This window comes from Carassius carassius, chromosome 36 (genome assembly GCF_963082965.1).
Source record: "Carassius carassius chromosome 36, fCarCar2.1, whole genome shotgun sequence".
Classification (NCBI taxonomy): domain Eukaryota; kingdom Metazoa; phylum Chordata; class Actinopteri; order Cypriniformes; family Cyprinidae; genus Carassius; species Carassius carassius.
In genome coordinates this window covers 25,777,481-25,791,126 of record NC_081790.1, presented here as the reverse complement: position 1 = coordinate 25,791,126, position 13,646 = coordinate 25,777,481, and the positions used below count along the sequence as shown (strand labels likewise).

Here is a 13,646-nt window from a genome sequence, read left to right as displayed (position 1 = left end):
TGTAAGATCGCTTTCAAAAAGATGTATGCACAACTTTAAACATTTATAATCGTATTTTTAAATATTTGTGCGTAAATTAACTTAGGCACGCAAAATTAAGTTTTCATACACGTGAGTCAATACAATTACATTTGTGTTTTTATGTAAGTGTGATTCTAGAAGCTATGACTGTAAACATTCACGAGTACAACTCTGATTTCTACGACTACGAATTCTTCATTATGAACACAAATTCAAGTTTGTGGGGACGAGTAAAGAACAGTTGAAATGACGTCACTGCCGGCACAGGGCAGGTAATCGAACCTTGATTCCATCTAAAGCGCATGCGTCAAAGGTGAAAGATGGCTAACAACAGACCTGAGGCTGCTAGCCCAGGCTCAGCATCACAGGTAAAGTAGATAACGTGTTTATTCAACAGTTTATACGATTTTACTATTTTTATAGCACTTTATAATTATAGAAATTTCTGCAACTCAGACGTTATTGCTTTTGCTTGCAACCTAACGGTATTTACTCGCTGTTAACTAGTGCTAGGCGATGTTAGCGTTGATGAAGTGCTCTGTGTAAAAAGTAACATTATAGTTAGTAATGTTAGAACTTGACCTGTTTCGCCGATTGACACTGCATGAACTGCAATAAACTTAACTGCTATCATATGTTTAGCAATGTCGACCAGAGGAATAATGAGTAATGAAAACTGAGCCAGACAAAGTAATTGCTTTAGCTTGCAAAATAATGATAACGTTAACTTAGCTACGCCTATTAGATTGCAAACATTCTTCAGTTGTAATGTTTTGAATGTCTATTTAGCCTAACGTTACATAAAGTTGAAATGGTAAGGCTAAGTTAACGGTACCATGTATTGCATCTAATATGTATTTTGTCATTTACAGGGACCACTGGCTACTCAGTTACTGCAGCGTCTGGAATCAAGGATCACTGACTCGTTAAGTCAACCATACTTTAATTGGGACTACTTCCAGTACGTTGTAAATCAGGAAGCCTTTATTCTGACATCTGCATCTAGCATTTTAAACATCCCAGCTGAAATTGTGGAGTGTCTTTTATCCCTTCAAAGAATGATTCACGCAGCTCTTTCACAAGTGAGTCCCTGTGTTTTTATTAGAGAAGGAGGACTCGGCCGACCAAAATTGAGTTTTTCTGAGGAGCTGCTGTCCAGGCTTATTGACATGCCCTTACCAGTGTCTTGTATCGCCAACCTGCTGGGTGTCAGCCAAAGTACAATTTTCCGGCGTATGCATGAACTCAGGTTGTCCACAAGACTTACATACAGCAGTTTATCTGACAGTGATCTGGATGATGCTGTCATCTCCATAAAAACCAGGATCCCAAATGCAGGATACAGAATGGTTAAAGGTTGCCTGCAAGCAAATGGACATAGAGTTCAGTGGAATCGCATCAAGGAGTCCATGCACAGAGTTGATGCTCCAGGAATTTTGGAAAGAATGACACAGCTTGGTTGCATCGTCAGGAGGACATACTTCGTACAGCGGCCTTTGTCATTAGTGCACGTGGACACTAACCATAAGCTCATAAGGTAAAATATTCATTTATTTATGTAATTTATTATGGGTGTTGAGTTAATGCAGCTCTTTTCATTAACTGCTCATTGTCATCTCATCCTTTTGATTTCAAGGTACAACATTGTCATATTTGGAGCAATAGATGGTTACTCCAGAAAGGTGCATCACTTTTTTTTTTTTTTACTACTTTTATTATAGTGATTTACTCTTCCTGTATATTTTTGTGTTCATGTATTCACTGTTGATAGACTGCATAAGGTTCCGTCCGTATTATTATTATTATTATTTATTATTATTATTATTTAAATCCAAAACGTATAATGACAAAACCAAATTCAAATGACAGTCTGATTTAGTTTTTTTGCAAATTCATTTTTTCGTTTCTCCACTGAATTAAGACATTAAGAAAAACAAGACCGGTGGGTCAGATGACCCGGAAGTAAAAGTAAATATATCAAAATAAAGGACAACAGTAGTTGATTACATGCAGTTTAATATTGTGCATTTATCCATGTGCACAGCAAAAGTCACGTTTAATTAGCAAATTTTTTGGTGCATTACATTTGGTAATATACTTTACCCTAAGTTATTATTGTGTGTGCAGTAGGCAATGTGAGTATATTTAAATGTTTGCAGATTCACTATATGAAACTCTGTTATCTGTATAGATACTGTATCTGGAACCAGCAACAAATAACTGCTCAAACACTGCCCTTTCATTTTTCCTTAAGGCAGTGGAAAACTTTGGCTGGCCTTCTAGGTAAATAGTGATATCTTGTGCTACTGTTTCTATGCTCTTGTTGATCATTTTAAGTAATGTTCAATGGAATATTTTGTTGTGATAATTATAACTGAGCATTTCCCCTATTCATTTTCCAGGGTCAGGGGCGATGAAGGCGTTGAAAATGTTGCAATTGCTGAAACCATGTTCAGTGTTAAAGGCACCGGAAGAGGGAGCTTCATCGCTGGGCGAAGTGTACACAACCAAAGGTTAAAATGATAATCTACAGTATATTCATAGTGAGAATGTTAAATCATTGTTGGAAAGTGTTTTAAGTAAGACTATGTGAATGATTACTTTTGAGTTGAGTAAGGCCTGTTATTTCTTATTTAGGATTGAACGCCTATGGCGAGATGTCTGGACCTCTGTCACTCATCTGTACTATGAAGTTCTTCACAGTCTAGAAGAAGATGGCCTGTTGGATTTGTCAGATGCTGTCCATCTGTTTTGTGCCCATTATGTGTTCCTACCGCGTCTGGCAGAGGCCCTTCACACATTCACAGAGGGCTGGGACAACCATCCATTACGATCTGAAGGTGGACTCACACCTAACCAACTCTGGGTTATGGGTCACATGCAGAACCCTTGTAACACAGATGAAGATTTGCAGGTTTGTTGAAGCAATCTCTCAAAAGTGCAGTTACAAAATGCAGATAAAATGTTTTCAATCTGAAAGTATCGATTTAGACTTATATAAAAAAAGCTGAAATTAAATTTTTGAATGGTGTAAATAACTCTAGAAGAAGGTTATTGAATAATAATATAGAAGTATGTAAGAGTAGTGTGTTGTTTCACTTAAGCACACAATTAGACAAATAACTGAGCTTGATTTGATAGATTTTCTTTTGTCACTGCATTAGGCCTTTGTACGTCAATGTGTGCTTGGCAGTGTTTTCAAATATTTCTAAATGTTGTTTCATACAAAATAACACTATTTTCAGAACATGGAGCTGTTTGGAACTGACTGGGAGATGTTTGATGGTGTGCCTGAAGAACCTTATGGAGTTGAAGTCCCAGAAATTGAGTGCCCCCTGACTCCAGCTAGTATGGAAACTGTACAGTCCATGATCAATCCCTCTGCATCATCAGAATCATTTGGCAGAGACATTTATATATCAATGGTTCAGTGCATTGAAAGTCTATGTGTGACACAAAGAAACACTTAAGATATAAGCAGTCCTTACAAAAGATTTAATGGAATGTTGAACATTTGCAAACAGACTGCCAGTTACAAAAGGCTTGCTGTGACATTACTTCATTTTATCATGGGAGCAACAGTGAGGTAAAAAACTAACTCCTCATTCATTTTGGTTTTAAAGTGAACCATTTATAACAGGAAAAAAAGGTTTTGTAACCATGAATAAAGTTATTCACAGAAACAAGAAAATGTCAAATAAAATGTCAATAAAACAAAACAATTCAATGCCTATTTTGACTTATGCAGTTACTTTAGTTTTCCCTTGGAGTGAGTTGTTACACCCTGTCAAAGGTTTGCCCATGGCATATGGCTAATGTCATAATGTTTTTGAATTCACTGAATGTTTTCAGGTGCACTGAGGGAAATGTTATTGTACGACTGCAGGCGCTGACAATAGGAAAACAAACAGTGTGCTGTGTGTCACAGTCATGGTGGAATCTCACATTTATGACAAAGTCCTTCTTTTCACTAGGCAGAAGGGGCTTGTGTCCCTGTCCAGTGAGCCACTGCATGATTCTTCCAACAGTCAAACTTTCTGGAGCAATGTTGTTGTTGCTTGGGCCATCTTGTTCTTAAAAAAAAGAGATTAAATGTAAGTCTGGATAAATAAAGGAAGGCAGCATCTTTTTAACTGTTTTTCAACTTAATACAATTAGTTAATAAGATTCCTCAATTAAATCAGATTAACATGTTAAGCATAGCCCCTTTTTAGGTTGGGAGCAAGGGGTGTTAAAAGCCCTGTCTGTGTGTAAAATTTCATGAAGCACTTATTCTAGAGGTCATAATATTAAATATCACATTTAAAATCAAGATTCTGCAAAAGAAACGTTAAGGCTTGTGAATTTGGGGAAGTCGTGGCCTAATGGTTAGAGAGTCGGACTCCCAATCGAAAGGTTGTGAGTTCGAGTCCCGGGCCGGCAGGAATTGTGGGTGGGGGGAGTGCATGTACAGTTCTCTCTCCACCTTCAATACCATGACTTAGGTGCCCTTGAGCAAGGCACCGAACCCCAAACTGCTCCCCGGGCGCCGCAGCATAAATGGCTGCCCACTGCTCCGGGTGTGTGCTCACAGTGTGTGTGTGTGTTCACTGCTCTGTGTGTGTGCATTTCGGATGGGTTAAATGCAGAGCACAAATTCTGAGTATGGGTCACCATACTTGGCTGAATGTCACTTCACTTTCTTCTTTTTTCACTTTTTTTATTGGAGTGTGTAAATTCATAGCTAGCCATTTCCACTGTGCTGTATAAATTACTGCAGGACAGCAGAAGAAAACCTTACTACTTCTACATTATTCAATATTGTCTAAAACACACCAGAATCCTCAATTTCCTGAAGGTAGTCCTGGAAAAAATTCATGATGTTTGTTTCCATGCGGTGTTTGGCAGAACCAATCTCACTGAAGACAGGGCGGCTGTTTTCCAGAATGAAGACTGCATCCACCTTTAAGAAGAAAATACATTTCAGTCTGCATTTAACATAAGTAATTCTTGCAGAAAAAAATAAATGCTTAATTAAAAGCAACCAGAAACCCATGTCGAGCTACTAGGACATGTTGTTACAATCCCTATGAAGAATCTGCACTTTCTTGGAACGAATCCCCACATCCTTGAGGAGCCTGGTTGTTAAAATGACTACAAACTCTCCACATCCAACCTCAGCAGGAAGCACTGCCTCGGCTGCTAGCTCGTTGTACTACTGGCTTTTCCATTCATATGATTCCCCAACGGCAACCTCCCAAGGTACCGTAAGCCCTAAGATGTAAAGTGACTTCTCTAAGTTGACCACAAAATCAGGTCTGGCCTAAGAGTGGTTGAGACAAAATGTACCTTATCATCAGTGGTTGGCAAAGCTCTTGATGGGTCTTCATGATCGTTGGTAGTTCATAGAGCTGCAGGCCTTTTCTGAGCTGGTCAAGCATCGGGATGAGTCTCATGGTGGAGTGAAGTATAACAGCTCTATCAGACAATATAAAAGTGTTTCATCAGGAGATTCAACATTTGTAGTAAAACTGTTTACAGTAGGAAAAAATATATAATTGTTAAATTATAATTGTGACATTTAAAAGTGGTTTCACAACATAGCGTTGCAAGAAGAAATTCCAAATCAAGTCACAAATTGTTGTACTATTCCTTGTACTCCCTTTCTATAATGAAAACCAAAAATGTAAATATACCTTATTATGCTGTCCCTTTTATCCTCAGACACGATTCCAGTGTATCCGCAGGTCACAATGTCACCAATCAGGTCACTGATGTTGTCATCACTGGCGTTGTTTATCTGAAAGTCGATTGGTGTTAAGTGAAAGTTGTTCTCATTGCATAATTGTGCTCTACGGTCAAACAAGCAACTCATTAGATTTGTGCAATCCATGTCATAATGAAGTTAATACTATTATTGACCGTGATAAAATTGGACTTACCTTTACAATTAGCTGTGACAGTTCCAAATCTGTGACATCACTGGCAGACACTTGAATGCTGTCAGAGTCACCAGAGCAGAGATATCTGAAGCACCATTCACGCGGGAAGTTAGGGCAAGGTCCGCCTTGTGCCAGACTAGCTGCCATGACTTCTCCTGCAGTCCTAATAAATGGAAGAATTAAACGATTGAAACAGGATATAAACTAAAGTAGTACTGCAATTAATATGCTTAAAGACAACATGCAAAAAGAACTTAATTACACACCTGAAGAAGTTACAGTCCAAACTGTTAAGGCAGTAAACAGGATTCTTCCCTTTCTTATCTGGACCTTCAACAAATAGTCTTTTTTCTATTTCTACCAGCATTTCTGGAAAACAACAAATACATGAAATTCAAAAGGTCTCTTCAATGTTCATTTTTTTCATCCAATCAGCATTTGAGCCCATTGCACCACCAGAGGCCCCCTGTTGACACATGCGTCTGATTTAACAAATATGGACATACACCTGTACCTGTGAGGAATTCTTTGGAAAGGGCACCAGTATCAATGCCTGCCTCGGCAAAGAATGTGACCTTAAGTCTACATTTGGGTGAGGTCTTCTTCTGCCGTTGCCACTGTTGCATGCCTCTGTTGTAGAGATCAGTTCGTGACACACAGATGGAAAATGTGTTTGTCTCATCAACCTGATTACCAATCCAATTCAAGATGTCCTCAGAACTGAAAAAAAGACATTTAACATTTGAATCACAACTAAATCTATGTGGTTTTTATGATTTCATAGGTGTTTGCTACTGTTTCTCAGGGTGGTCGTTAGGCCTGGTACAATACTCGCACATCCTCCTATACTGGTGACGCTCTCAGGAGTGAGGTGAGGCCTCAATGCAAGTCAGAACGGGCAAAATATCACAAACATACCATGTTTCTGGATTACTAGATTGCTCTATGACCACACATAACATCACTTTCAACAGGAAAAAGCTGTATCTCTTTAAGGGTTTATTGTTCAGATAACATCATTCACCACCATAATTCCCTAATATACAATTTTACCTTTGAAAGGTACTGATTGGATCACTTGACTCATGGCCATCATCATCTGAAGTTCTGCACACAAAGAAAACAGATTGTCCTGAATTAACAATAAACAACTACATTAAAAATTTGGCAGGAAATCTCCTTACATCTAATTTATTGTCAAATCAACATTCAACATAAAAAACTAGCACTGAAACCAACATTACCGTAATCCGCAACTGGCTGCATGGAACTCAATGATTTCAGGATGAAATGCATTTCCGCACACAGGACACTCAGCGGTCTAACAAATTAATTTATAATGCATGAGAATAAAGCATCACACTACTCCTGAAATATAAGAAAACATATCTAAGCTAAAGAAACTTAAACAACACTTGTAGAGCCCAAATTCTAGCACCAGCAAAGTGACATGTATAACATCATGACCTTCAATTGGTGCAAAGAATATATACCTTGGAAATGACCAATTACAAGTTACAATGCTGTTTTTACATATATTTGTGAGTGCTAATAAATGGCATTTGTAAAATAAACTTAAAAATAACAGCAAAAAGTATCTTACCTTGCTTTTCTCGTAGCAAAGTGCAGCTGAGCATTGTTCTTCCTTGCAGCTTTCATCATGTTCTTCCTTGCAGCTTTCCTGTGGATGAAACACAATAACAACACTTTTCAGTGCTGTACACAATAAAAACATGTAATTTTTCAATCCAATAAATTCTGAAATAATGCCTAAAAGACCAAGCTTTAACATACTTCTTCAGCAGAATCACACAAATCTACAAGTTGTTTCTTGCATTCCTTTATGTGTCCTGGAAGAATCTGAAGCGGAACCATTTTTTTGCAGGTTGTACACTGGGCTTTGGGCATCTTCTCAAATTCCTTTGCTTCTGGTGGTAAAGGAATTGTATCCAGTTCTTCTTGTAAAGGAGCAATGTACATTGTATATTTTCCATTCCCGCTCACTGCTTTTAGCTGCTGGCCAGTGTATCCATTTAAATCTGGAGGGATAACAGCCAATCTCCGCTGCCCACCCCCACCTAAAATTTAACAGTTGTAGATACTAAATATAGCCAATCTGAATATACAGCAATTACTCATCTAGGGAGTACATTGAAACACAATTTGAAACCATTGACATTAATACACTGTATATGCCTACATACCTGTGGACTTGTGCAGCAACCAGCCTCCACAGATATTTGCCAGTCTTGGATATGTGCTCAAAAGCAAATCTGAAAACTAAAATGACAGAAGCAGGATTATAACTGTAAAATGTAAAATGATTTTTATTTTGTCATACTAATATTTATTACATCAAGCATTCATATGAATTGTAAGATGGGTGTTTTTAATATTTAGATATTACTTTAGGCAAGGCAGTTAATTAATGATTACATACCTCTGAATGTGTGATGTTTTCATTAAGGGTTAATGAACGTTTTCCAAGGCCAGCCAGTATAAGCTGCAGTTCCTCTTCTCCATTTGGTGTTTTTTCACGTTGCTTTTCAAGAAGAAAAAAGTTCACCAAAAAGCTCTTCCCAGGTTGTGTTGGTGTATATGGTGCAAAACGCTTCTTGCCTCTTGCCTCCTTTCGGAAAAATCCAGGAAAAGACCTAAACATATAAGATGGCAAACTATTATTCTCTTATGTTGTCATCCATCAACACAAAACAACCTAACTTAAAATATATCTACATTCTCAATGACTAATTATGTTATGTTTTGCTTACATTAGAATCGGGGCCTAGTTTGTCTAAAAGTACCTACACTGGGTGTACAGTAACAAAATGAATGCAGACAAATGACCCATGTATCCTACCGAGCCATTTCTTGTTTGACAGACTGTCCAGAGTCATTGCGCTGAGGCCTCACTGACTGCGCTCCCTGTCCAACAGCAGCTTCTCCTGTACTGCCCTGACTGACTGGCATGACATTTGCCGGTGCACTGTTTCTCAATAGCAACACCAGGTTTTGGGCTGCACTTAAGATGTCTGTTAATTGGCCCTGAGTAATAAGAAAGACAATAACTAAATGCCAAATGTTATAGCCATAGGTATTTTTAGTATTACACAGAACACCTGCAAAACACATTAATCATAGTAGGGCTTGTCAACGCCCGGGTCTTGGTCCACATTCAGACTAGAAAGCAAGCTCGTCCGAACCTGCAGCTGGTCTCCAGCAACTGACTCTGCCTTGCTAAAAGGAATACATGAATGTACTGATGACCTTGAATGACTGGTTTTAAACAAATGTTGCATTGCTTATTAATAAGTTAATTTATTACCCTCAATCGTTCAGGTTCTGTGGTCGTGAATAAAAAGCAGATACTGAACCACTGAGTCAAAAGTTTGTATTAGCCCATTATGCTCATTAACATTACAATGACTTGCTGGTTGACGTTATCTCATCATATCTGGCTCAGTTGTTAACATTACTGATTTGGTCGTCATGGTTAAACATATCAAAACAGTGCAGTTTAGTTCTAAAATCACTAACTATAACGTTACTTTTTACACAGAGCACTTCATCAACGTTAACATCGCCTAGCACTAGTTAACAGCGAGTAAATACCGCTGGGTTGCAAGCAAAAGCAATAACGTAACGTTATGTAACGTTAGGCTAAATAGACATTCAAAACATTACAACTGAAGAATGTTTGCAATCTAATAGGCGTAGCTAAGTTAACGTTATCATTATTTTGCAAGCTAAAGCAATTACTTTGTCTGGCTCAGTTTTCATTACTCATTATTCCTCTGGTCGACATTGCTAAACATATGATAGCAGTTAAGTTTATTGCAGTTCATGCAGTGTCAATCGGCGAAACAGGTCAAGTTCTAACATTACTAACTATAATGTTACTTTTTACACAGAGCACTTCATCAACGCTAACATCGCCTAGCACTAGTTAACAGCGAGTAAATACCGTTAGGTTGCAAGCAAAAGCAATAACGTCTGAGTTGCAGAAATTGCTATAATTATAAAGTGCTATAAAAATAGTAAAATCGTATAAACTGTTGAATAAACACGTTATCTACTTTACCTGTGATGCTGAGCCTGGGCTAGCAGCCTCAGGTCTGTTGTTAGCCATCTTTCACCTTTGACGCATGCGCTTTAGATGGAATCAAGGTTCGATTACCTGCCCTGTGCCGGCAGTGACGTCATTTCAACTGTTCTTTACTCGTCCCCACAAACTTGAATTTGTGTTCATAATGAAGAATTCGTAGTCGTAGAAATCAGAGTTGTACTCGTGAATGTTTACAGTCATAGCTTCTAGAATCACACTTACATAAAAACACAAATGTAATTGTATTGACTCACGTGTATGAAAACTTAATTTTGCGTGCTTAAGTTAATTTACGCACAAATATTTAAAAATACGATTATAAATGTTTAAAGTTGTGCATACATCTTTTTGAAAGCGATCTTACACCATACTGCTGTAGGTGACATAGGGGGAGGCCACCGACAGACCAGGATCTTGTCTTCATGACAACATCAACTTTTTTTTTTACACACCTACACCTAAGCCTACTGATAAAGGACACCGTCAACAGTATTGACGGCAAAATAGACTGTTTGACAGGTGCAATATTTGAAAATCGATAATTATTTATTTATTTTTTAAATTACATTTATATCTGAATTTGTCAACCTATAGACTTTCAAATATCAAAATGTCATGAATTAATATGTATTCGTGTAAAAAATGACATATAAACATATTTTCCTATTATATTTTGCCTGTAAACGCTTCCAACACGCGCGCGTGTCGCGTGAAAAATAGGCGTCGGTTCTATTTCTAGCATGCACGCGTTTTCCGCACGGCTCGATCCGCGCTGAGACGCGCGTCTCACGCAGGCAGTCTGCAAGCTCTAACCTGTTAACATGGGAGCCGAATTAAAAACAGACACGCCACGCAGCTGAGACGCTTGCGCCACGCATCCAGTGTGTCGCCGGCCTGACTCCCCTCGCGTGCACGCGCATGGCGTCATACGATGGCGCCAGTTGCGAAAACAGACAGTCGTAAGTAATACATTGCAATTTGTGTATCGGTGTTTGATCGTGTATTTAACTAAACGTATCTGATTTACAGCTTGGACTGTCTAGCTGTGCTTTTGTAGTTTGTGTGTTTTACTGCAGTAAAACAATAAAAAAAAACTGCTCGTTTTCTCTATTGGAATATTCCTTTTCATGAAACAAAATGTGTTTGTTAGAGAGCAGAACGATTTCAGGAGTTTTGTTAAATCTGCCTTAATTACTCTGCCCTTCTGTTGATAACATTGAAAAGCTGTGAAGACCTTGTGCTTCTACATCGAGCATATCAATAGAATGTCATATGAATTCAGCAAATTCATACTTCCCTTTATTAAATGCTTATTGAATCTAAACACTTTTTTGCAGATATTCTACAGGATGAGATGTGTCTCCAGAATGAGTTTATTTGGCCCCTGACCCAGTAAACTTGATGCTTAACTTCAATATTTGTTTGTCAACATGTTTAGATTGGCTGTGATGTGTGCCCACGTTGGTTTCACTGCAACGTTGTCCAACACTCAAGGAAAGACTGAAGTTAATCTGCCCCATTTGTGAACCTTGATGTGCACATGTTGATTTATTGCGATCATTTTTTTTATGTAATGTAAGTATTAAGTTCTATTTCTTTTATAGTTTTATTTGAAAATATTATGTTTGCTTATTGTAATTTCTATTTGATTGTAAAACTGTGTAAACTGTAAATAAAAACACTTAATGATTTTCCCATCTCATGTTATTCACAACAGAACTGTGAAATCATAATAAAAATATGAAAAGGTGGTACTAAAAGTACATTTATTAGGATAACTGCCAACAGAAGAGTAACATGAATTGGGTCTGTGTAAATGGTTCTGTGATGGACAGTATCAGTGTTAGTAGCAAATAAAACCGCTTTTGCCTGAAAACAATTCCAAATAGTTAAATATTTTATAAGGGTCATCAGGACACTACAGTCTATAGTCAGAGGTAGCAGAAAAATGCTTTATTGCCAAATATGTTTGTAAAGATAATTAAATAATTTCTTGTAACAGAAAGAGCTTTCAAATACACAGCTACAACAACAGCAGTACACTTAACCAATTACAGTACAGTAAAATAAAATACACAGATATTATGTACATGGTTGTATGCACGTGTGCTTCATACAGCATAACAATATAATTTACATGAAATACATTATTCAACATTTGTCAACTGCCAAATTCATAAATAAACTCATTCAGACACATCTCATCCTCAACACGATCAAACCCCAATTCACAAATTGCAATGTATTACTTACAACTGTCTGTTTTCGCAACTGGCACCATTATATGACGCCATGCGCGTGCACGCGAGGGGAGTCAGAATTAGAAACACCTGTTTCACATAAGTTAACGTTACAACACAAAATTAGGGCCAATACCTGCACAAAAGCCCGAGCTGCTACCTCGGATTGGGGCAACAGACCCTGTCAAACAGTCACTTAATTCACAAGAATGTCAACTTTATGGAAAGATACTAGCCTGACCCTAGCCTAGCTCGCTAGCTTATGTTGACGGTTAACATTAACAATTAAACAACATCTCATAACAAGGAGATAACTTGCTAAACACTTTAAGTTACCGCTCCCCTGTCGTTGCCAGAAGCCATGTTGAGGTCTCTCTCAACCAACTGAAAGACAGAACTCCACCGCGCTAGCTCGCGACACAGGCATATCGCGCTGTGTGAACGTGTTCATGTGATTGGCTTAGAAGTAAACAATCCCCCGCGTGGGGTGTGTTCTTGTGATTGGCTAAAACAAGGGATATATCTGATTGGTTGCTGATCATTCCCCGTTTAAAAAAAAAAATGCATTTGTGTGTCGAGCCAAGTCATAGGAGTCTCAAAATTCACACACAAATGCAGTGAAGTTCAAAGACCGCAAGCAGTTTGTAAATCAAGGTATATTTGTGTGTGCATCAGAAATACATTTCTGAATCTTGTCCTGTGCATTTCTGAATCTTGAGTACATTTGTAAATGTTGTTTGCATTTCTGAATTGTGTGTGCATTTATGAATTTTGTGTGCATTTGTGAATTTTTTATGCATTTGTGAATCTTCTGTGCTTTTTACATTTTGTGTGTGCATTTGTGAATTTTGTGCGCATTTGTGTATCCTGTGTGTGTATTTATGAATCATGTGTGTGCATGTATGAATCCTGTGTGTGCATATGTGAATGTAGTGTGTGCATTTATCTTTTTTGAGACTCGTCTAGCTCCATAGGCTGCATGTCCATGCTGACCCAAAGAGAAATTAATCTTGAAACTTTTTGATATAAGACCCTGCTGCAGCTAGCAAGGTGACTTTATCACTTGTTATTAGAATGATTGCTATCTTCATCCATGTTAAAGTTATATAGCACAGCAAACTGAACAAAATTCTCCAGAGAGACTGCCAAATAATCATTCAGGATGAATTGTAATCTCAAAGAAGGAAAGGACAAATGAAACCCACGACACATGATTCAGGGCTATTTTTAACCATGCTCAAATGCTTAGAGAACATAGAGCAACTGGAACAACCTCCAGCCTGAGGGACAAAAATACATGTTGCATTGGTAACACTTTAGTGTAGGGACCAATTTTCACTATTAAATATTTGCTGTTAG

General features: G+C 37.9%; 2 protein-coding genes across 3 annotated transcripts; one reads left to right on the top strand and one right to left on the bottom strand.

The window, feature by feature from the left end:
- Window positions 1-3,515, top strand: LOC132117487 (uncharacterized). 2 transcript variants are annotated; one of them, XM_059526803.1, is made up of 7 exons: window positions 1-389; window positions 894-1,558; window positions 1,658-1,703; window positions 2,213-2,304; window positions 2,424-2,534; window positions 2,659-2,935; window positions 3,267-3,515. In XM_059526803.1, the coding sequence occupies exons 1-7, from the start codon at window positions 342-344 to the stop codon at window positions 3,489-3,491; spliced, it is 1,464 nt and encodes a 487-aa protein (XP_059382786.1). In that variant the 5' UTR covers window positions 1-341; the 3' UTR covers window positions 3,492-3,515. The 2 variants fall into 2 exon arrangements, with proteins under 2 accessions (XP_059382786.1, XP_059382787.1); XM_059526804.1 differs by having other exon boundaries at window positions 2,276-2,304; window positions 3,267-3,514.
- Window positions 3,516-5,312: 1,797 nt separating this feature from the next.
- LOC132116834 (uncharacterized) lies at window positions 5,313-10,318 on the bottom strand. The gene is made up of 13 exons (XM_059525700.1): window positions 10,024-10,318; window positions 8,803-8,987; window positions 8,383-8,596; window positions 8,147-8,222; window positions 7,737-8,020; window positions 7,546-7,623; window positions 7,187-7,263; window positions 6,996-7,049; window positions 6,457-6,662; window positions 6,209-6,311; window positions 5,943-6,105; window positions 5,697-5,800; window positions 5,313-5,478 (listed from the first exon to the last, which is right to left on the bottom strand). The coding sequence occupies exons 1-13, from the start codon at window positions 10,069-10,071 to the stop codon at window positions 5,313-5,315; spliced, it is 1,758 nt and encodes a 585-aa protein (XP_059381683.1). The 5' UTR covers window positions 10,072-10,318.
- Between the last annotated feature and the right edge of the window lie 3,328 nt (window positions 10,319-13,646).